This window comes from Polypterus senegalus, chromosome 3 (assembly GCF_016835505.1).
Source record: "Polypterus senegalus isolate Bchr_013 chromosome 3, ASM1683550v1, whole genome shotgun sequence".
Taxonomy (NCBI): domain Eukaryota; kingdom Metazoa; phylum Chordata; class Cladistia; order Polypteriformes; family Polypteridae; genus Polypterus; species Polypterus senegalus.
Window position 1 is genome coordinate 90,000,203 of NC_053156.1, and position 25,354 is coordinate 90,025,556.

General features: G+C 37.2%; 1 protein-coding gene across 2 annotated transcripts in view; it reads left to right on the forward strand.

Annotated features, from left to right (window-relative positions):
- The window catches only part of faxcb (failed axon connections homolog, metaxin like GST domain containing b), an 82,438-nt gene that overhangs the window by 22,118 nt on the left and 34,966 nt on the right, over window positions 1–25,354 (forward strand). For both annotated transcript variants that reach the window (XM_039747596.1, XM_039747595.1), the window contains exons 4-5: window positions 10,475–10,692; window positions 24,812–24,928. In XM_039747596.1, the coding sequence (XP_039603530.1) occupies window positions 10,475–10,692; window positions 24,812–24,928 (335 nt within the window). The remainder of the gene's footprint in view (window positions 1–10,474; window positions 10,693–24,811; window positions 24,929–25,354) is intronic.

A 25,354-nucleotide genomic window follows, 5' to 3' on the forward strand; every position in this document is an offset into this window, starting at 1 on the left:
TATACATTATACGGCATACAGGTCAGGAGTGGTTATACTGATACCATAAGGGCTCACTTGGAATGCTTTTTATACTCAAAGGTCAGAACAATTATTATAATGGCACCAGAGAAAGTTCAGGTAAGAGCTTCATGGTTTAATGATGATCTGCAAAGTAAGGAGTAAAGACTCGGTTGACTCATTTAAGCCAAATTAAGGGCAAAATAAGAGGAAACATTCCTCAGGTATTTACAATCATGAAAAGACTGATTCAAAGACAAAGATTGATTCTTACTGTTACTCCTTCAAGAGGTTCATACTGTAGTTGGGGATGGTGTAGGGGATGAGGTGATGAGGCAATTATGTTAAGCGGCACTTTAGTCAGGGTGGCATTTTCATGTAACATTTTTTTTTCTAACAGTACGAAATAATACAAAAAATTTAAGTACGATCCTTAAGAATTACACAAACACATTCAGTGTTTTATTTATATGCTCCCTTTCAAAATGGTGAGAAATATTTTAATTTTAAAAGATTCAAATTTGGAATTACATAGTTCGTAGGGCCTTACTATATCTCAAGTGTCGGAGAATCAAAATTGCACATGTGCATTTCGAAGTCACATGCTACTCCATGGTGTTGCCATTAATTTTCCTTATATCTATCCTGATTATGCAAAATTAATAAAAGATAATTATTCAGGCTTTGGCTTAATTTGCCTAAGTCTTAATTTTTTTTATTTTTACCATTTAAGTTGAGTCATTTAATTTTAATAAAATAAAAAAAAGATAAGGCAGTTTTAGTAATCCTACAGTCATGGCCGAAATTATCAGCACCCCTGGAATTTTCCCAGAAAATGCACCATTTCTTCCAGAAAATTGTTGCAATTACAAATGTTTTGGTATATACTTGTTTATTTCCTTTATGTGCATTGGAACAACACAAAAAAACAGAGAAAAGAAGCCAAATCTGACATAATTTCACACAAAACTCAAAAACCGGTCTGGATAAAACTATTGGCACCCTCAACTTATATTTGGTTGCACACCCTTTGGAAAAAATAACTGTAATCAAGCGCTTCCTATAACCATCAACAAGCTTGTTACATCTCTCAACTGGAATTTCTGACCGTTCTTCTTTTGCAAACTGCTCAAGGTCTCTCAGATTTGAAGGGTACCTTCTTCCAACAGCAATTTTGAGATCTCTCCATAAGTGTTCAATCGGATTTATATCTGGACTCATTGCTGGCCACGTCAGAACTGTCCAGCGCTTTGTCTTCAACCATTTCTGGGTGCTTTTAGAGGTATGTTTGGGGTCATTGTCCTGTTGGAATAACTATGACCTCTGACGCAGACCCAGCTTTCTGACACTGGGCTCTACATTGCACCCCAATATCTTTTGGTAGTCTTCAGATTTCATGATGCCTTGCACACAGTCAAAGCATCCAGTGCCAGAGGCAGCAAACCATCCCCAAAACATCTTAGAACCTCCACCATGTTTGACTGTAGGTACTGTGTTGTTCTTTTCTTCATAGGCCTCATTCCATTTTCTATAAACAGTACAATGATGAGCTTTACCAAAAAGCTCTACCTTGGTCTCATCTGTCCACAAGACGTTCGCCCACAAGGATTTTGGGTTCCTCAAGTACATTTTGGTAAACTCCAGTCTGGCTTTTTAATGTTTCTGTGTCAGCAGTGGGGTCCTCCTGGCTCTCCGTCCATAGCGTTTCATTTCGTTCAGATGTCAATGGATAGTTCGAGCTGACACTGTTGCACCCTGAGTCTGCAGAAGATCTTGAGTATGTTTTGAAGTTGATTGGGGCTGTTTTTCCACCATTCGGACTATCCTTCATTGCAGTCTTTTATCAATTTTGCTCTTCCGTCCACTTCCATGGAGATTAGCTACAGTGCCATGTGTTGTGAACTTCTTGATTATGTTGCGCACAGTTGACAAAGAAACATGAAGATCTCTGAAGATGGACTTGTAGCCTTGAGATTGTTGATATTTTTCCACAATTTTTGTTCTGAAGTCCTCAGACAATTCTCTGCTCTTCTTTCTGTTCGCCGTGCTTAGTGTGGCACACTCAGACACACAACAGAAAGGTTGAATCAACTTTTCTCCATTTTAACTGGCTTCAGGTGTGATTGCTATATTTCCAGAACCTGTTTCTTGCCACAGGTGAGTTCAAACGAGCATCATATGCTTGAAATAAAACGATTTACCCACAATTTTGAAAAGGTGCCAATAATTTTGTCCTGCCCATTTTTAGAGTTCTGTGTGACATAATGCCAGATTTGGCTTCTTTTCTCTGTTTTTTGTGTTGTCCCAATGCACATAAAGGAAATAAACATGTGTATACCAAAACATTTGTAATTGCAACAATTTTCTGTGAGAAATGGTGGATTTTCTGGGAAAATTCCAGGGGTGCCGATAATGACTGTAACTCAAATTTTAATAATGAGGCTAGTGCAAAGCAAGTCCTGTTGGATGTTGGACTTTTTAGGTGACTGTTTGGAGGTGCCTGTCTTCTATGCAGGAGATGCCAGCTGATCCAGCACCTTGAGCACAAGGTCACTGAACTGGATGAGGAGTTGGCTGGCATGTGTTGTACAAGAGAATTGGCCAACCTGGCGGTGGTGTCCTGTAGAGAGAGATAGTGTGTACCTCTAAGGTGGGTCAAGGTCATAAGGCATAAGGTAAAGGGTGCACACTGTCCAGGGGCATAAACCCCAGAAATGGAAGTGTCAAACCATTTTCATTGCCAGTTGTCATTATCTATGTTGGAACAAATACATAAAAAACATGCATAAGGGTAGTCTGTCAGTTCTATAATCCATATTTAAAGAGTTAGGTGCCAGGCTGAGGAGCAGAATTGACAAGGTGAGCTTCTCTGAAGTTCTACCTGTGCCACACCCCAGTCAACATAATATGTAGAGATTAGAAGGCTTAACACGTGTCTTAAATCTTGGTATAAGGTAGAATAGGGTAAGGCATAGGTTTATGGGGCATTGGGACTCCTTTTGGAACATATAGGACCTGTCCCATTGAGGATTGTTTAAACTAGGTTATTGGGGAGGGGGGCAAGGAGTTTAGAACAGGCCAGGTTTAGAACTATACATGGAGAAACAAACAATAGTGTAAAAATAAAAATGCATAGTAATGTAAATTCAAACCCAATGTTTAAATGTAAAGCAAGTAACACGTTACAAATAGCTTGCCTTAATGCCAGAAGTATCAAAAATGAAACAAGTCAGTTGGAGTTGTATGTTGAGGAGCATAATTATAATATAGTAATAATGAAAACCTGACTAAATAACCAAGATAGGGATGAGTAGAGGGATACACATTTTTAGGAGGGAAAGACAGAACAGAAAAGGAGTTGGGGTTGCTGTTTATGTCAAGTAGAATTTAAAGCCAAGCCCTATTCATTTGGACGATAAGCCCCATCTTAGTGGTAATTAAACCACTAGGGTCAAGTGACCATAATATAATAAAATTCTCAGTGTTTTGGAAGAGTGCGGATGCAAAAACTAAATCTGTTAAGTTTAACTTTGGTTGGGCAAATTTTGAGTAGATGTAGCAAAGTCTAAGTAGGATAGACTGGGATAAACTTTTAAATGTGGAAACTGTCAAGGAGCTGTGAAACAGGTTTAAAAAATGTTTTACATGTAATGTAGGACAGGTTTATACCTAAATTTGGAATTAGAAAGAAGTAAAAAAACTCCACAGTGAGTTAATAAAGAGTTTAAAAAGAAGCTGCAAAGGGAAAAAAACAGCTGTGTAAGACAAATAACTCCAATGCAAATTGTAGGGTGTATGAGAACATGAAGGCAACCATTAAGAAGGATGTTAGGGAGGCTAAAAGACAGAGAGAAATATAATAGACAAGGCGAAAGACGTCCCAAAGAAATTCTTTCAGTATTTTAGTAGTTAAAGAACAATCAAGAAGGAGGTGAAATTCATCAGGAATAGTAAAAGGGAATGAAAAAATACAGATATTAATACAGAATTATATAGGCTGGAATCAAACAAATCTCAGGCACCAGATAATATTTACCCTTGAGTTCTTAAGGAGATTTGCGAGTACATACTGTATATAAACCCTTGACGTATACTTTAAGAAAGTCACTGTGTACTTGGGAAATAGTGAAGGACTGGAAAATGGCAAATATCTCATTATATACTGTACAGGTAATAGGAGTAATCAGGTAGATCCAAGCAACTATAGGCCAGTAAGGTTAATGTGCATCACAGGAAAATAAATGGAAGGAATTATTAAGGGTAAGATTGACATTTTACTGAACAGTCAGCATGGATTCAGAAGAGGGAGGTCATGTTTTACTAACATGCTGGAATTCCATGATGAAGCAACTAAAGGGTATGATCAAATTGGAGCCTATGATATTATTTATCTTGACTTTTAGAAAGCATTTGATAAGGTTCCACATGAGAGGTTTGGCATTAAACTAAAAGATGTGGAAGTTCAGGGTGATGTTTGTAGATAGGTGCAAAATTGGCTGAAACACAGGAAGCAGAGGGTTATGGTGTGAGGAACCTCATCAGAATTGGCTGATGTTAAGAGTGGTGTTCCACAGGGGTCAGTGCTAGGGCTGCTGCTATTTTTAATATGCATAAATGATTTGCCTAGGAATATAAGTAACAAGCTGGTTAAGTTTGCAGATGATACCAAGATAGGTAGATTGGCAGATAATCTGGAATCCGTTGAATCATTACAGAGGGATTTGAACAGCATACAGGCTTGGGCAGATTTGTGGCAGATGAAATTTAGTGCCAGTAAATGTAAAGTATTACATGTAGGAAGTACAAATGTCAGGTTGGAATACACAATGGAAGGTCTGAAAATCGAAAGTACACCTTATGAGAAAGATTTAGGAGTCCTGGTGTACTCTACACTATCAAATTCCAGACAGTGTTAAGAAGCCATTAATACAATCCATCCATCCATTATACAAACCTCTATATCCTAACTACAGGGTTACAGAGGTCTGCTGGAGCCAATTCCAGCCAACACAGGGCGCAAGGCAGGAAACAAACCCTGGGCAGGGCGCCAGCCCACCCCCCCGACGCACACACACACACCCACACACCCACACACCAAGAACACACTAGGGACAATTTAGGATTGCCAATGCACCTAACCTGCATGTCTTTGGACTGTGGGAGGAAACCGGAGCACCTGGAGGAAATCCGCGCAGACACGGGGAGAACATGCAAACTCCACGCAGGGAGGAGCCATTAATACAATACATTACAATTTATTTTTGTATAGCCCAAAATTACACAAGAAGTGCCTCAATGGGCTTTAACAGACCTTGCCTCTTGACAGCCTCCCAGCCTTAACTCTCTAAGAAGACAAGAAAAAACTCCCAAAAATCCTTGTAGGGAAAAAATGGAAGAAACCTTGGGAAAGGCAGTTCAAAGAGAGACCCCTTTAAGAAGGCTAACAGAATGTTAGGTTGTATAGCAAAATGTGTACAGTAGAGTATAAGTCCAAGGAAGTTATGCTCAGGCTTTATAACTCACTGATGAGGCCTCATCTGGAGTACTGTGTATAGCTTTGGTATCCAGGCTACAAAAAGGAGTTCAGAGAAGAGAAGAGAGAACCTTTTCCATTTAAGCAAAAAAAGATTAAGAGGAGACATGATTGAAGTGTTTAAATTTATGAAGGGAATTGGTACTGTGGATCAGAACTGTGTTCAAAGATGCTTTCAGTGGTATCATCACTGCCGAATGTCTCTCTCAGAAAATTACATGTCTGAGGCATGACATTTCAGAAAACTCATAGGAACTTTTTTGTATTTCACATTTCTGTAAAAACATAGAGAATGCACTGTACCATGAATCCCGTATAACAATATGTTATATACAGGTGCCGGTCATAAAATTAGAATATCATGACAAAGTTGATTTATTTCAGTAATTCCATTCAAAAAGTGAAACTTGTATATTAGATTCATTCATTACACACAGACTGATGTATTTCAAATGTTTATTTCTTTTAATTTTGATGATTATAACTGAAAACTAATGAAAGTCCCAAATTCAATCTCAGAAAATTAGAATATAATTTAAGACCAATGCAAAAAAAGGATTTTTAGAAATGTTGGCCAACTGAAAGGTCTGAACATGAAAAGTATGAGCATGTACAGCACTCAATATTTAGTTGGGGCTCCTTTGGCCTTGATTACTGCAGCAATGCGGCGTGGCATGGAGTCGATCAGTCTGTGGCACTGCTCAGGTGTTATGAGAGCCCATGTTGCTCTGATAGCGGCCTTCAGCTCTTCTGAATTGTTGGGTCTGGTGTATTGCATCTTCCTCTTCACAATACCCCATAGATTTTCTATGGGGTTAAGGTCAGGCAACTTTGCTGGCCAATCAAGAACAGGGACACCATGGTCCTTAAACTAGGTACTGGTAGTTTTGGTACTTTGTGCAGGTGCCAGGTCCTGTTGGAAAATGAAATCTGCATCTCCATAAAGTTCGTCATCAGCAGGAAGCATGAAGTGCTCTAAAACTTCCTGGTAGACGACTGCGTTGACCTTGGACCTCAGAAAACACAATGGACCAACACCAGCAGATGACATGGCACCCCAAACCATCACTGACTGTGGAAACTTTACACTGGACCTCAAGCAACGTGGATTCTGTGCCTCTCCTCTCTTCCTCCAGACTCTGGGACCTTGATTTCTAAAGGAAATGCAAAATTTACTTTCATCAGAGAACATAACTTTGGACCACACAGCAGGAGTCCAGTCGAGACGCTTCTGACGCTGTCTCTTGTTCAAGAGTGGCTTGACACAAGGAATGCGACAGCTGAAACCCATGTCTTGCATACGTCTGTGCGTGGTGGTTCTTGAAGCACTGACTCCAGCTGCAGTCCACTCTTTGTGAATCTCCCCCACAGTTTTGATTGAGTTTTGTTTCACAATCCTCTCCAGGGTGAGGTTATCCCTATTGCTTGTACACTTTTTTCTACCACATCTTGTCCTTCCCTTTGCCTCTCTATTGATGTGCTTGGACACAGAGCTCTGTGAACAGCCAGCCTCTTTAGCAATGACCTTTTGTGTCTTGCCCTCCTTGTGCAAGGTGTCAATGGTTATCTTTTGGACAACTGTCAAGTCAACATGACAAGTCAAGTCATGATTGTGTAGCCTACAGAACTAGACTGAGAGTCCATTTAAAGGCTTTTGCAGGTGTTTTGAGTTAATTAGCTGATTAGAGTGAGGTACCAGGTGTCTTCAATATTGAACCTTTTCACAATATTCTAATTTTCCGAGATACTGAATTTGGGACTTTCATTAGTTGTCAGTTATAATCATCAAATTCAAAGAAATAAACATTTGAAATACATCAGTCTGTGTGTAATGAATGAATCTAATATACAAGTTTCACTTTTTGAATGGAATTACTGAAATAAATCAACTTTGTCATGATATTCTAATTTTATGACCAGCACCTGTATAGTGTATAAATTAAGAGTATTGTCTCATGCCTAGAAAGGATAAATCATAGATGCTGGGATAGGCGGTTAAAGGACTGCAAAAATGTGCTTTGCCTCAGCTGGCATTATTTCAAGCACTGGCCCTGTTCTTAGTGTAATGCCATTGATTAATCAGGCCCACCGAAAACAGATAATCACATCCTCTGTGAAATTTATGTAGTAATTGCAGACATATTTATAAATACAGCCATCAAATAAACATGGAAAACCATTAGTCATTATAGGGAGGGCCATCAGAAGTACTCCCTGGTGCAATGTAAAAGAAGCCTGCTGCCTTCAACCAGGGAGAAAGAGTCAGGTGATGGAGGACAGTGTTTGCTGGAGGAGCAGAGAAGGTAGTGACAAAGACAGAGAGTGAGAGAAAGAGAAGAAGACAAGAGTATTGATGTGTGCTGCTTGTGCTTTTATTTGTATTGTGTTTGGTAAAATGGAAAATGCTTACAAAGAAGAGTTTCCCACAATAAAAACTCTTTCTACTTTTACGCTCGTGTCCTGAGCCTGTCTTTGTTGCATATTTGGGGAGCTGCCCCCTACTGGCCACAATTTGCATAGGGACAGTTTCTCTTGATTACTAACATTTAAGTGGAATTTAAATGAGTAGTAATGTAGATTAATGCAGTTGTCAGGATCAGAGAAATCTGCATGAGTCCATTGCCATAGGTATGCCTGAGTAAACAGCAAACACACAGAGTTACAGATAACAACAACATTTATTTATATAACACATTTTCATACATATAATGTAGCTCTAAGTGCTTTACATGTTGAAGAAAGAGAAAAAAGACAAAATAAATAATTAAAATTAGGGAACTCTAATTAACATAGAATAAAAGTAAGGTCCGATGGGCAGGGAGGACAGAAAAAAAACAAAAAAACTCCAGATGGCTGGAGAAAAAAAAAAATCTGCAGGGGTTCCAGGCCACGAGACCGCCCAGCCCCTTCTAGGCATTCTACCTAACATAGTTACCCAATCAGTCCTCATTGTATTCAGGGTTTTCATGGAAGAATTTGATGATGATGGTCATGTGGAATTCTGATCTTTAATCCATCAATGTAAGGACATCATGGTGCTTTGATTAGGTGTTGGTGGCGCAGATCGCCACCTCAGAAAACCAGAAACAGAACAGAAGAGAAAGTAGGAGTTAGTACAGATTTTGGAGCCACCATGAATAATAATGATAATTAATTGAATATACATAGCATCAGGATTTAACTAAGATGAAGCTATGAAAAGCTATGTTAAAGTAATGTGTTTTCAGCAGTGTTTTAAAGTGCTCCACTGTATTAGCCTGGCAAATTCCTATTGGCAAGCTATTCAAGATTTTAGGTGCATAACAGCAGAAGGCCGCCTCACCACTTCTTTTAAGTTTAGCTCTTGGAATTCTAAGTAGACACTCAATTGAATATCTAAAGGTTATGATTTGGAGTGTAAGGTGTAAGACATTCCGAAATATAAGATGGAGCAAGATTTGTAAACCATAAGCAGTATTTTAAAGTCAATTCTAAATAACACAGGTAACCAGTGTAGTGACATCAAAACTCGGGTGATGTGATTGGATTTTTGTTTCCGAGTTGAGATTCTAGCAGCTGCATTCTGCACTAGTTGCAATCGATTGATGTCTTTTTTGGGTAGTCCTGAGAGGAGTGCATTACAGTAATCTAGCCGACTGAAAACAAAAGCGTGAACTAATTTTTCAGCATCTTGCAATATTATAAGAGGTCTAACTCTTGCTATATTTCTTAAGTGGATAAATGCTGTGATTTAAAATTCAGGTCAGAATCAATAGTTACCACTAAATTCTTTACCTCTGTCTTGACTATTAATCCTAATGCATCAAGTTTATTTCTAATTACCTCATTATATCCATTATTGCCAATCACTAAAATTTCTGTTTTCTTTTTATTTAGTTTCAGAAAATTACTACTCATCCATTCGGAAACACAAGTCAGACATTGTGTCAGTGAATCAAGAGTGTTGGGGTCGTCAGGTGCTATTAATAAATACAGCTGTGTGTCATCGGCATAGTTGTGGTAGCTCACGTTATGCCCGGAGATAATTTGACGTAATGGAAGCATGTAAATCGAAAAGAGAAGCGAACCCAGGATAGAGCCTTGTTGAACACCATATAAAATATCATTTGTCTTTGAAGTATAATTACCACAACTAACAAAGAATTTTCTACCTACCAGGTAGGATTCAAACCAACTTAAGACATTGTAAGAGAGGCCCACCCATTGACTAAGGCGATTTCTAAGAATATTGTGATCAATGGTATCAAATACAGCACTCAGATCTAAGAGGATGAGAACAGATAAATGGCATCTGTCTGCATTTACCCGCAAGTCATTTACTACTTTAACGAGTGCAGTTTCTGTACTGTGATTTGTTCTGAAACCCGACTGAAACTTATCAAGAATGGCATGTTTATTCAGGTGATCATTAAGCTGCATAATGACTGTCTTCTCTAGAATTTTACTTAAGAAAGGCATGTTAGAAATAGGTCTAAAATTTTTAAAAGCAGAGGAGTCAAGATTATTGATGGAATGAATATTAATTCCTGAAAAAATGTAAATATTGGTTCATACAGTGAACATTAGATACATAAGACAGGTGATCTGTAATTATATTTGGAATACTGGGAATTTTTAACAAGTTTTTGGATACAATACTTTCATAGGAATTGACAGGGCTCTATTAGGTTAAATTGTCTGTTGCTTAAACAAGTATATTTATATGGCACATTTTTCAGGTAAAGAAGTCCAAAATTTTGGCAAGACTAAACTGTGGAAACACGAGAGGCTAGGTTTGAATTCAGTTTTAGATTTTTCCTACTGAAGTGAACTTTCAGAACTTTCAATGTGCTCTGCCACTGGTGACTTTAACTTTTAAGTGAACTTTTATACTGAAGCTGGATATAATACATTAGAATGAAGTTAATATTGTCAACTTTTTTGCTATCTTTCAATTTTCAGGACCATTGCCTACTGCCAATGGGTTGACAATCTTCATCAGACACAGAAGATGCTGTCCTTGACCGGCCCTCTTAGTGATGTTCTGAAGTGGATTCTCAGTCACCTCACCAGAGGTATTGTGAAAAGAGAAATGTATGGTCATGGAATAGGTCGTTTTTCCCAGGATGAAATCTATGCACTGATGGAAAAAGATATGCGAACTCTAGCAACTCTGTTAGGTAAGGTTAATAGAATTTATTTAGTTTCGTTTGTGATGTTAATTTTCTCTAAGTGCAACATATCAAATTTTATTCTAATTTATTATAATAGCTGTAACTTAATATTTTGTGCAAGACAGGGAAAAATCACAATATCAATTAGAGATAACTTCTCCACCACAATGTCTAGAAACTTTAGTGAATGATTTTTTTCCAATTAGGAGAAAATGTTTTGGTAAATGATTGATTAATTGCAAAATGATGTATTAAACTTTCCACTTGCTGAAGGCTGTTATGAAGTAGTGCCTGGCAGCAAGAAGTTACCAGGAGCAAGGTCACCAACATTTTGGCACTCGGTGTGAAAAAGTCCCTCATAAACAAGCTTCCAGGAGAAAAGAGTGAAATCCACACTGACAGAAGGACAGATCCTTTGTTTGATAATGTGGGAGAACAGGGATTGCTAGCAGAACAGACAAAGCCTCTATTAGAATAGGTATTATAAAATGGGAAAATTTAGGAATAAATGCTGGTTCACATTTTGGTGGAAAGTATTAACTTGATGTTGTGTCCCATTAAGCAATATTGAAAGGTTTAGTATGCATCATATAATTGTTTTTTCAGATTTTAAGTTAATTTTCTACTGCATTTGCACAGTGGTGAAGACTCATAGTTAATTTACCTAGATTTTATTGTATTTTTGCAAATGTCACAGTACTCATTTCTAATTAATTACACTTTACCAGCCACATTCTAAAGTTCAGTAGAAGGAGCTGTTTCACTTCTGTCCCCGATATGCCATCCTCTGTTTTCATCTGCATATCAGAAATACATAGCAGCAGAGTTGCAGTAGCCTTTGTTCTAGCTTGGGAAATCTAAAATAAATCAGAAAGGATGTGAGAGATAGAGCGAGAGGGAGAAGGTGTGATAGTGGTTACAGTATTATCTTACAGCTGCAATGATCAGGATTTGACTTCTTCATGGCATATTGTCTGTGTGGAGCTTTCGCATTCCCCTTGTTTCTGTTTTTGTTTTCCTCCTGAAGATAGTATTTTTTAGTTTGGTTTGTGATTATGAACAGGTCTAGTATGAGTAATTGTGTGTGTGTGTGTGTGTGTGTGTGTGTGAGTGAAGATTGACTGGATGGACTTCCCATCTGGTATTGATTTTTGCTTTGTGATATCATCACTCCTTTAAGCTGAATATAAACTATATATCTAAAACAAACTTCTGCTTGGTGAACACATCTAGACATTTCCTCCAACTTACTACAGCTTATTGCATTGGCACAGTACTGTGCTTGCCAATCAGCATGCAAAGCTCAGTATATTTTTGACTGTGTCTTATCCATACAGCTTGAAAGAATAAAGCCCGTCATGAAATTTCCTATTATTTTCAAGTGATTTTGAGAAACAACGTCAATTATCAAGAGAAATACCTTTATAAAATCAGTAGAAATCATGCTATTAATAAAAAAAATAATAAAATAATAAAAATCCAAAGTAATATACTGTTAAACAGAATAAACAGCTAACACCAGATATTATGTATCAGTAGAGATTGATGGAGTTTAGGATATTTTTTACAGTATATGTAATTCAATAATAGGAAGTAACATTTCTGAACTAGAAAGTTTGTTTTTAAATGCAGTTACTGTATTGATGTTAGAGTTCTCTTTTTCAGGTATTAAGTTGTTTTTATATTTTTGATAATCTTGTATTGTTGGATATTGAAGATTAATTGCTGAAAGGGCCATTGTGCATTGCATTATTAATCATTCATCTAAATAAATAAGATAATTGAATTATATACACTCAAAATGCAAATGGGCTCATCAGGCGTACACACTCACTGCACTCCCTCTCGGGAATCAAACCTCAGGCGTCAGCGGCGAAGCCTCCAACGTTGCACCACGGCGTGTGGTTTGTTTATTTGACAGTATGTAGATTGGGATATATATATATATATATATATATATATACTAACAAAATACCCGCGCTTCAGCGGAGAAGTAGTGTGTTAAAGAAGTTATGAAAAAGAAAAGGAAACATTTTAAAAATAACGTAACATGACTGTCAATGTAATTGTTTTGTCACTGTTATGAGTGTTGCTGTCATCAAGGATTTGATTATCATTATTTCTTTCAATCAGGTTCGTATTTGGAGGATGTGTTGTGTTCAATTTATATTCCGTGTTTGTCAACCGTTGTAAAGATAACAGGTTTCATTCATCGAAGTGTTCACTACCCGAATCGGTACTTGTCAATCTAAGATGTTTAACAGGCATTCCCGGTATTAAGTTGTGGATTTGCCTGTGAATATTTAGCGGCAGCGTGTCTATGAACTTAATTTAAACTTAGGCTTTACACTTTGCTTTCCTATTGATATGTCTACAAAGGCTTGTTCAGCTTCAGAGCTGCAGGCTATGGCCGTATATATGTACGTAAGTAGGTTCCAGTTATGACTGTTACGCGTAGAATTTCGAAATGAAACCCGCCTAACTTTTGTAAGTAAGCTGTAAGGAACAAGCCTGCCAAATTTCAGCCTTCTACCTACACGGGAACTTGGAGAATTAGTGATGAGTCAGTCAGTCAGTGAGGGCTTTGCCTTTTATTAGTATAGATAATAATCAAGGTTTTTCAAATGTTTAAAAGTAAAAGGTACATTTTTATATGCAAGTATTGCCTATGTATGGATACTATCATGTAATAAACAACTGTAAATTTTTCAATCAGTTTTCTTTTGCTGGCATTCATTTAACAGAATACAGTACTTAAATGTGTTCTCGTTTATATATTTCAGTAGCAAAAATTCAAGAATTAAAATCAATAAATTCTTAATGAACAGTTTATCTTTATTGACTTTGACATATGTGAAAGTGCTATAGCTAAAAGAAAAAAAAGTAATAATTTCATTATTTGTACTGCTTACTGCTAACTTATTTAATGTTAATGAGCCATCATTATATCATACATCAGTTTAATAAGATGGAATATTAATATATATTGAATTTTAAATATACTATGCTCTCAAACCATTTTCGAGGTCTTCAACATAAACCAGACCTGGACAGGATGTCAGTGTATCATATGATACACTCAAATCCACACACTCAATCAATTATTCACTTATTCAATTTAAGGTTCCTAATAAATCATTTAAACGGTACTTGGTTGAACTTTGGTTTCATTGAGTGCTGTACTTTTTGTATGAAAATTACTTGGCACAAATTACAGTTTGTGTGCTTGTTACTGAATGTGTCACTCATTTAGAAAACTTATCAAATGCTTTATGACCAGTAGTAAATCTGATGATCTTTCAGTTTTAAGTGTTGTGTTTGTTGTTCATGGATGAAAACACATCCAGTAATACATAATTAAATGATTGACATTTATGTAATTAACAGCAAAATTATTTTGAATATGCCTACTTGGCATTCTCTCTTAATAATAAATATATCATGACAGGTTTTTGTATGGAACATTATTGAATTATCTAAGAAACTGATTCTTAGTAGCTATTCAGGTCCATTAATTTTTGAGTCAAGATTTCCACAGTACTGGATTCTGCACTTTGGAATGTCATGCTTTGTTTCTAATATCAAAAGGCTGCTTAGAGTTAGACAGATTATAGGTTTATATGGTTACTACTGTTATATGTACAGAGTACACTAAAATTCTTACTTAATATTGGGTAATTTATGTTTATGATGTAATGGTTGTTCATCAGTTTGTGTTAAGTTAGAAAACTGTCATTGCATGATTTTTGAAAATTATCTGTTTACTAGCTTTTGATAGGAAAATCTAAACTAAGCAATTATTTAATCAAATGAAAATGTGCCCCCATATATAAATGTCCATAGTTTTGTGGTCCATGCTTTGTTCTTATCAAATTATCTTTGCCCACAAAGAGTTATCCTTTTGTAGGGTAGCAGGGTAGAGGTGTAGAAAGTTGAGCAGGTTTCTGAATCTGTAGCATTTTCAATAAGTTAAACACTGAGTAAGTCTGAAGTATTGGTAAGGTCATTGTCATGTACAGGAGCAACAGATAAGAGCTTCTCTACCTTCAAATGTATCCAGCATTGGTTCCTTATTTTAAGTAATTGGTGGACGAGTATATTGCTGGTAAACCGGTGATAGTTTATGTAGTGCTCTACATTTAGAATAATGCATAGATTCAGGGTCCATGAAAAAGCATGTACATGGTTTTGGAGCAGAAAATTGCCTTCCTCATTAATAATCATTAGCAATATAAGAAATGCAGAAGCAACCTCACAGTGTCCTGTGAAGACTCCAGACTGCAACTGAAATGATCGCAGAAGCGACCAAAATAGGTTTGGCGATTATCATTTCTACCTAGTTCGCCAGTGGCGAATGAAATCATTGAAACTTTAAACTATTATATTCTAACAGATGCAAAGGGCCATTTTTTTATTGTTGAGAGTTTGTGCCGTTAACATATGTGTCGGTACAGGCTCCCCTTGTTTATCCCTGAGCCGCATAAAGGCTGGTTTATATCCCGAGCTGGGTGCGAAGGAGTTGAATTGAAAATGATGTCTGAGGTGAAGACAAGTGTGGGAAAATATTTCTAAGCACACAGCACTGCTAAGGGGACAGCCGTGAATTTCAACAAGAGGCTGGTTACACTTGTTCCGACAGGGCAGAATTTACACATTTCTACGCCATAGGCCAAAGCACATAATTTTGTGCCCCTTAAAAAGTTGATTTATAATTTTCAATTTAATATGTAATAGTTTATTTTTGAAACATATAAGCACTTAATACAATCTTTAATTGTTTCATTAAAGTCGACAGATCTTGTTAAAACTGCTTCAATGCAAAGAAGTGCCCTTGCATTCAACTTATTTTGCTGCATTGTACACTCACCTAAAGGATTATTAGGAACACCTGTTCAATTTCTCATTAATGCAATTATCTAATCAACCAATCACATGGCATTTGCTTCAATGCATTTAGGGGTGTGGTCCTGGTCAAGACAATCTCCTGAACTCCAAACTGAATGTCAGAATGGGAAAGAAAGGTGATTTAAGCAATTTTGAGTGTGGCATGGTTGTTGGTGCCAGACGGGCCGGTCTGAGTATTTCACAATCTGCTCAGTTACTGGGATTTTCACGCACAACCATTTCTAGGGTTTACAAAGAATGGTGTGAAAAGGGAAAAACATCCAGTATGTGGCAGTCCTGTGGGCGAAAATGCCTTGTTGATGCTAGAGGTCAGAGGAGAATGGGCCGACTGATTCAAGCTGATAGAAGAGCAACTTTGACTGAAATAACCACTCGTTACAACCAAGGTATGCAACAAAGAATTTGTGAAGCCACAACACGCACAACCTTGAGCCGGATGGGCTACAACAGCAGAAGACCCCACCGGGTACCACTCATCTCCACTACAAAATAGGAAAAAGAGGCTACAATTTGCATGAGCTCACTAAAATTGGACAGTTGAAAACTGGAAAAATGTTGCCTGGTCTGATGAGTCTCGATTTCTGTTGAGACATTTAAATGGTAGAGTCAGAATTTGGCGTAAACAGAATGAGAACATGGATCCATCATGCCTTGTTACCAATGTGCAGGCTGGTGGTGGTGGTGTAATGGTGTGGGGGATGTTTTCTTGGCACACTTTAGGCCCCTTAGTGCCAATTGGGCATCGTTTAAATGCCACGGGCTACCTGAGCATTGTTTCTGACCATGTCCATCCCTTCATGACCACCATGTACCCATCCTCTGATGGCTACTTCCAGCAGGATAATGCACCATGTCACAAAGCTCGAATAATTTCAAATTGGTTTCTTGAACATGACAATGAGTTCACTGTACTAAAATGGCCCCCACAGTCACCAGATCTCAACCCAATAGAGCATATTTGGGATGTGGTGGAACGGGAGCTTCGTGCCCTAGAGGTGCATCCCACAAATCTCCATCAACTGCAAGATGCTATCCTATCAATATGGGCCAACATTTCTAAAGAATGCTTTCAGCATCTTGTTGAATCAATGCCACATAGAATTAAGGCAGTTCTGAAGGCGAAAGGGGGTCAAACACTGTATTAGTGTGGTGTTCCTAATAATCCTTTAGGTGAGTGTAGATCTTAAATGATCCTTGATTCTTTTCAGAAAAAAAAAAGACCATTCAGCCAAGGAATTCGTCACTGGCATGCAGACAAACATTCTTAATAAAACCTTAACGTTTGGATAAACTGTTTATAGTCCTTTTTCTCGTAGCCACTTTGACGATTACTTTTTTGGTTAGTTCAAATTATTCACCCAGTTGGCATATTCAATATGATAAAATTGACATAAAATGCTAGTCAAAAATGCAAAAGATTTAAATTGATTCACATCTGACATTATAGAATTTTATTGAAATCTTTTGCATTTTGTGTCAAACTTACATTACACCACATTAAATGATGCTGCATAAACAAGCCATAAATTGTGTATGTTTCATGTTTTGTAATAAAAATCTCAGCCCCTCTTTATAATTTGCCGAACACCCCTTTCAACTTTTCCTGCTTACAGTTTTCAGGCTTATGGCCCTGAGTAAACTAAACAGTATATAAAAGTAGTCACGATATATTTTACGTACCTACTATCAGTAAATATGTAGAAGTCACGCGATATGAGCGTAATGAATCACTTGGAATCACTATTGTAACGCCAAATCTGGAATTTTCCATTAACACGTGGTTTATGCTGAGTGTGTGAGATAGAAATAGCAAATGTTTATTACCTGTGACTGAGCAAGACAGCACAAGCTGTAGAGATGGGCAACGTAAATGTACCGTTCAATTTATTTAATGTATATGGATGTAAATTTAAAAAACAGCATTTTATATGGCCTTTTCAAAATAATACTGAAAAATTTGTAAATATTTATTTATTTCTTCTGTATACACGCCCCCCCTGACTGCTGCACCCTAGGCCATGGCCTAGGTTGGCCTTATGTCAAATCCGACCCTGTGTGCCGGAATAATGAATGAAGGGCTGAATATGACGCAACTGGTCATTAAAGCAAAAGATAGGCATGGAAAACATTTGAAATTCTTCTGTCCATCATATAGGTCCCCTGTTATGAAGGTATCTGTGTCCTGCGTCCCTTCTGCTATGGCGTGGCACAATAAGGTGTGACTCTCACCAATCTCATAGTGTTTGCGCATCTTTGCATGCCATTTCTCTTTTGATTTAACGTATACCTCATACAAAATGCCAGCCTGTCCCTCAGTAAACATGTACGAGCAGTCACCTGCCTGCTGTTTTGTCATGCACAGCGATGTGATGAAGTCTGCATTTTAAGGTTGAAGGTGTATTACCAGGCTGCTCTGTGATTGACGACAGACAGTAAACTTTGTTAAAATAGTATGAAAAAATGACACTTCGTTAGTTCTTAATTCAGTCGTTTTGGCATGCGCACAATATGTTCTGTTACCAATGCATTCTTCATTTGGAGCTCTTCAACACAGAAATCTGGAGGATGATTTAATAAAAATAATAATAGTAACAATTATAATTAATAATTAATTACTTGAAACCCAAGAACTCTGTATAATGACATTTTAAAATAAATGTACTAATCCACTTTCACACCATAATGTGCAGCCTTGCTCATAAAAATTTACTCAAGTAGTTTTTTTTCTGGGGGAAAAAAAAATCCACAGGAAAGGCATTGTTGTGGAACTCAGATTTAACCTCTTTCATATGAGTGATTAAAACCATGTGAATGAAATAGTATAAGTTCTCTGAATAAAAATCTCTCTTTTCTGTCATGACCACCGCTTTAAATTGGGGAGGATCTCATATTTCAAAAGGGAAAGAAATGTTATTGCTAATACTGTGCACTTTTTTGGTTTTTATGCACTTTGAGATGTACATGGGTCAGATATGAGGAAAATGTTTTGTTTTTTTATTTCAAAAGTGGTAAAAAAGTATTGCCACTACCTCAGATTCTGTTTTTTTATACATTTTGTGATGTGCCTGTGTCACTTGTGACAAAACCTAAAAGGGAAACAATGATTAAACATTACTTGTTTTTAAATAAATTAATTTCTCTTGACTTAAGTTGTCATAACCTGCTGCTTTCTGGCCACTTAAAATGTCTGCCCAGCTAAATTTCTTGGTTTGAAAATCTGGCCCAACTGAATTTGTAATTGAATAGCCCTGCAATATAAGGACATTCATCCAAATATTTGGTATTCATAAGCAGTAACATTGGTTTGTGCTCAGTCAGCTTACTAAACCAACTCAAGTTATCTGCATGTTGGGAAAATAGTTTACAGGCCCACACTAATTTCAGAAACTGTTTCTTAGTTTGTATGTATTTCTTTTGTGCTGAGGTGTTTCTTTGCATAAGCTACAGACAGACAATTGCAGCCCTTTTCATATAGCCTCCTATCTCAAATTTGTCATATTTGTCTCATATACTATTAGTGTGATATTGACAAGATCAATGGATGAAGACTGAGCAGGAGAAACATTGGTAAATGCACTTTGGGAATCATTGACAAACATCAACCTACTATGGCAAGAAAAATTATATCAACAAAACACTTTCTGGTACTAAGGAAAACAGGAAAAATTAACGCACGAATAAAGGTTAATGGGCAAAATATACACTGGCTGCCAAGACATGGAATAATGTAAATGCCACAAATGAGTAAAAGAATAGTTAAAGAGAAAGAAACACTTGTAAGGTAAGCACAGTATGAATCCAAAGAAATGGATAAGATGCTGATGTGGCACACAGTGTAGTATGAGTTGGAAACATTGGCCAATGATTGTGGAAGATATCAAACAAGTTGAAATATTTTAAATATGGGTGTGAAAATGAATGGGGAAAACTAGGTGGTCAGAAGATCATATGACAAGGAAATACTGGAAAATTGTTGAGAAGAGTTATTTCTTATCAATACAATCAGGACAAGGAAAAGACATGGATCCGACATATTCTGCATGAAGGTTCTCCTTTTAAAAGCACTATAGAAAACCACCTGGAAAGTGTATGTAACAGTGATGATTGACTGGGTGGGTGATTTACAGGGGTAGACGCCTGAAATACACTGTGTGCACAATTATTAGGCAAGTGAGTATTTTGACCATATCATCATTTTTAATGCGTATATTCCAACTCCAAGCTATATTAACTTGAATGCTTATTGGATTTAAGCACGTCAGGTGATGTGTATTTGTGTAATGAGGGAGGGTGTGGCCTAAGGAGATCAACACCCTATATCAAGGTGTGCAGAATTATTAGGCAGCTAGTTTTCCTCAGGCAAAATGGGCCAAAAAAGAGATTTAACTGACTCTGAAAAGTCAAAAATTGTAAAAAGTCTTTCAGAGGGATGCAGCACTTTTGGAATTGCTAAGATATTGGTGTGTGATCACAGAACCATCAAACATTTTGTTGCAAATAGTCAACAGGGTCGCAAGAAACGTGTTGAGAACAAAAGACGCAAATTAGCTGCCAAAGATTTGAGAAGAATCAAATGTGAAGCTACCAGGAACCCATTATCCTCCAGTACTTTCATATTCCAGAGCTGCAACCTACCTGGAGTGCCCAGAAGTACAAGGTGTTCAGTGCTCAAAGACATGGCCAAGGTAAGGAGGGCTGAAACCCAACCACCACTGAACAAGAAACATAAGTTGAAACGTCAAAACTGGGCCAAGAAATATCTGAAGACAGATTTTTTTCAAAGGTCTTATGGACAGATGAGATGAGAGTGACTCTTGATGGACCAGATGGATGGACCTGTGGATCAGTAATGGGCACAGAGCTCCACTCCAACGTGGAGGTGGGGTACTGGTATGAGCTGGTATTTTTAAAGATGAGCTAGTTGGACCTTTTGCATTGAAGATGAACTCAAAATCAACTCCCAAACCTACTGCCAGTTTTTCGAAGACACTTTCTTCAAACAGTGATACAGGAAAAAGACCATGATTTTTATGCAGGCCAATGCTCCATCACTTGCATCGAAGTTCTCCACTGCGTGGCCAGCCAGTAAAGGCCTTAAAGATGAAGGAATAATGACATGGCCCCCCTTCCTCATCTGACCTAAACCCTATCGAGAACTTGTGGGCACTTCTTAAACGCTAGATTTACGGGGGAGAAAAACAATACACCTCTCTGAAGAGTGTCTGGGAGGCTGTAGTCACTGCTCCACAAAAAGCTGATCGTCAACAGATCAAGAAACTGACAGACTCCATGAATGGAAAGGCTTATGACTGTTATTGGAAAGAAGGGTGGCTATATTGGTCATTGATTGATTGATTTATTTTTTTTGAAATGTCAGAGATGTTTATTTGTAAATTTTGAGGTGTTTGTTTATTATTCTCACTATAACAGATGAAAATAAACAAGTGAGATGGGAAAATTTTCATTTTTCCTTTAGTTGCATAATAAATCTGCACACTAATAGTTGCCTAATAATTGTGCGCACATATGTATTCTCCTGATGATGTTCACACTCACATTTCCGTTGTGAAACATTCAGGTTTCAGGTTTATTAACATTTTGGATTGACTGATAGCACTGTGTTTGTTCCATATTAAAATTAATCCTCAAAAATACAACTTGCCTAATAATTCTGCACTCCTTGTATAAGGGAGGACCAAAAACAGAGATGCTTGGAGACATTAGAGACTGTGCAGATAACTTAAGAGAATGCTGATATTTCTCTTTATGTTTATCCTCTTCTTCAAACTTAAATGAAATATTTCTTTTGGAAAGCACTGCTGTTTCTTAATTAGTCTCCTCATTGATAGGTTTGATAAAGCCATGCCTATATACGCTTTTGAATGTCTCATGTTAACATTTGAAGTGCAGTGGTAGAGAAAGAGTAAATTTAGTTCATCTGTGCACATTATAGAGTAATACAGGTATACGTCATTTTGTTATTACTAAAGTGCAAATCATAATGGAAATGTTTAATTTTGTAGGATTTCTGGTCCATTCTTACATTTTCATCTATATTTAAGAGCATTACATATCAAACAGTTGTGATTTTAACAGTAGCTGGAAGTTTTCATTGCAGCCATTTAATTTTCCTTATAAGATTACATAACCTTCCCCCACAATGACATCACACCTGTGGTCTCCAGCTCCTTTCTACTCTGGATTTTGTGTCTCTTCAGATGAAGTGAGGGGAGAGTTGGGAAAACTCTTCATAAACAAGGCTTCAGGGCCAGACAGAACCAGCCTCAGGGTGCTACAAAATATGGGCTAGCCAGCTCTCAGTGGTTCTACAACACCTGTTCTCCCTTTCCCTGAATTTACACAAGGTTTCCTAGCTGTGGAAACATCCTGTGTGGTCCCAGTGCCAATGAAAGGTCATTCCAGTAATCACAAGGACTTCAGACTAATTACTTTAACTTCATACTTCATGGAAACCTTTGAGAGGCTGGTCCTAAAACAGCTATGACCCCTGGTTTCAGAACATCTGGATCCTTTGCAGTTTGCCTATTAGACACATACTGTATAGATGTGGAAGATGCTGTCTTCTATTTTCTCCACAGAACCTATTCCCACTTGGTCAAAGTCGGCACCACAGTCAGGATAATGTTCTTTGACGTTTCCAGTGCTTTTAACACCATTCTGCCCCACTTACTGGGGGAAAAGCTTGAGGCTTTGTGTCTTGAATCCCCATAGTCTCTTGGATTATGGACTATCTGACCTAAAGACGGAGGTTTGTGAGGCTGAGGGACTGTGTATTAGAAATGGTAGTGTGTAATACTGGAACACCTCGGGGAATTGTCCTGACTCCCTTTCTGATTTCCTGCATAATACCAGCACTTGTCATTTACCAAAATTTCCAGATTATTTGTCCATCAAAGGCTACATTAATAATGGAGACAAGTGAGACTACAGGAAGGTTGTGGAGGATTTCATCTTGTGGTGTAGTGACATCTTGCAACTGAACATCAGCAAGATAAAAGAGGTGGTGGTGGAGCCTCTGAGACCAGTCACCAACCAGGGGGAGGATGTGGAAGTGGTGCAGAGCTGCAAGTACCTAGGGGTCCATATAAACAACAAACTTGACTGTCTGACAACACAGTGCTGCTGTATAAGAAGGGCCAGAACAGACAAAGGAGATTCAGGTATTTTGATTTGTGCAGCAAGCTACTGGAAATGTTCTTTCAGTCCATAGTAGCCAGTGTAGTGTTCTATGCTGTAGTCTCCTGGGGAAGCAACTTCAGCTCAAAAGAAGCACAATGCCTGAATAAATCTATCAGGAAAGGCAGTGCCATCACAAGACAAACTCTAGACACACTGTAAGCTGTAGTAGAGAAGAGGGTGATGGCAAAATTGGATGTCATCATGAAAAATACCCTCAGTCCCCTCCAGGAGGTGCTATTTTGGAGCACTTTTAGCTCATTCCACCACAGTGTGCTAAGAAGTGCCTCTGGGGGTCTTTTCTGCCCACTGCTATCAGGCATTTCAATGCGTCCTCCTGGGACACTCGTTAAGTTTATTTTGAAATACCATTTTGAAATATATAAACAATATACGTATATTGATTGATTGGCTGTTTGATTGGCTGTATTATTTGTCCTGTCAGTCTGTATACTTGTTTTTAAGTATTTTCTGCTGTATGCATGTGAATTTCCCCATGGGATTAATAAAGTTTATCTAATCTAATCTAATCTAATCTAATCTTTTAAAACCAGAGACTGAGTCCTGTTGTTTAAGTGTGTGGCCAGGCAGTATTTCTTCTGTTACAAAGTAAAGCCCTTTACAAACTAAAGAGTTAGTCACTGATACTACTTCGTTTACTTTATTTTTAGGTTAATCTGTACTGTTGTGGAATTTCATTTTTTTACAGATAGTAAGATACTTTAGAAACTGTTAGCCTACTAATTGTGATGATTGGTAAAGCTCAGCTAAAACTACTGGGATGATTCTGGCAGAAGCCTTCTTGTTTTTGATCCATTGGGAACATAACAGATGGTATTTATTTCCACCAGTGCCTCCCCCCTGTTGCCATTGTTGTTGTGTAAATGTACTCTCCCACTGCCTCTGTGCTTCCACTTTCACAGCAAGGGTTTGGTCTCAAAAGAATTTCATAATTTCCCTTTCCCCTGCATACTTTAGTGATGATACATTTAAAAAAAATGCAAACTGGAACAGTTTGTACCTGGCTGTTGCTTTATTCAATTTAATTTCCACTGTTTATTCAAATTCAAAAAAAGTTGTTGTTTTTTTTAAGCAATAATACCATGATATTTTGAAGGGAGATCCTTCTTTTAGCATATACAGTACACCAGCATGCAGTATCATACCACTGCTTTGGTAAGTTAACAGCCAACAAAAAACTAGAGAAAAGCACAGTTAAATACAGTGTGATATTTTAAAATGTTGCCACCCTTTAATCTAGAAATATTTAATACACCATTCCAAGAAAATCTAGTAGTTTATATTTAAATGTAAATATTGAGTAAGAATGAATATTCAAAATATTCAAAGTATTCCATGGTGCCATGGTTGATAGTGTAACAGGCTTGCAGCCTTCGATCACAGGCTGTATTGTTGGCTATCATACCTTCTGTGCAGAGTTTGAACGTTTGGCTCTCAAGATTCTGATTTACTCCTACAAGTAAATAAAAAACAACAAAAAATGTTCATATGGTGACTGCTGTTAAATGTTAAACTGCAGCAGACTGATGAATCATTTGAGACATGACTCTGCCTTGTGCGGCATGCTCCTAGGATATGCTTTAGCTCCCTTGTGACCTCAGGCAAAATTTACAGGTTAGGAAGCTTAATGAATTAAATCTTATTTTCATCTCTCACTTTTAATGAAGATGAGGTATTGTATGAATATTTAAGTCTCATTAAAATATTCATCAGAAGTTGCAATACAGATCACTGTAAGCTTAATATAATAAATGTTTTGTATGCAAGAATTAGTTTTCTACAAAATGTACTGTTCTTTTTCGTATCTGTATTAAACCCTGCATTTGTACCTTCTTTTTCTTCTTAATTATATTAAAACTAAAAATATGAGAACTGTGGATATAATAGTTTATTATTCTTTATTTATAGAGCTCTTGGCATAGTCATAGAAGTTAGTATTGCCTATTTAACTTAAATGATGACTTTCAAAGCATTATATATTAACATTTTTGTTATTCCTTAGGAGACAAAAAGTATATAATGGGACCAAAGCTATCCAGTGTAGATGCCACTGTTTTTGGGCACCTAGCTCAGGCTATGTGGACTCTGCCTGGGACAAGGCCAGAGCAGCTCATTAAAGGTAATTACCATTTTTTGTGTCATTCATATAAAAAAACAAGTTACAACAGAAGTATTATAGAAGGCTTTTTTCAAATTTTATATTCTCTCCATACAAAAGTTCCACTTTCAAGATTATATTTTATTTGCTAACTGTATGTCAGTAATAAAGGAGGTGGCTTAATTCCAAACAAGAATTACTTTAAAAACTCCACAGGTACAATTTTATTACATTAAAAGAGTTGCATATCAAATGAAACTGTATATTTTGTACTGATGCTTTGCTCTGTAAGAACCAAATTAACAATATCTAGTCTAGCTTATTTTTAAGCAAAAAAATCACTTCTGAAGTAAATACTGCAGCTGTTAATGTGAATAGGTTCTGTATAGTTGTTTAAACTACAGTATGTATACAATATATATACAGTATATACACCCATTCATTGAA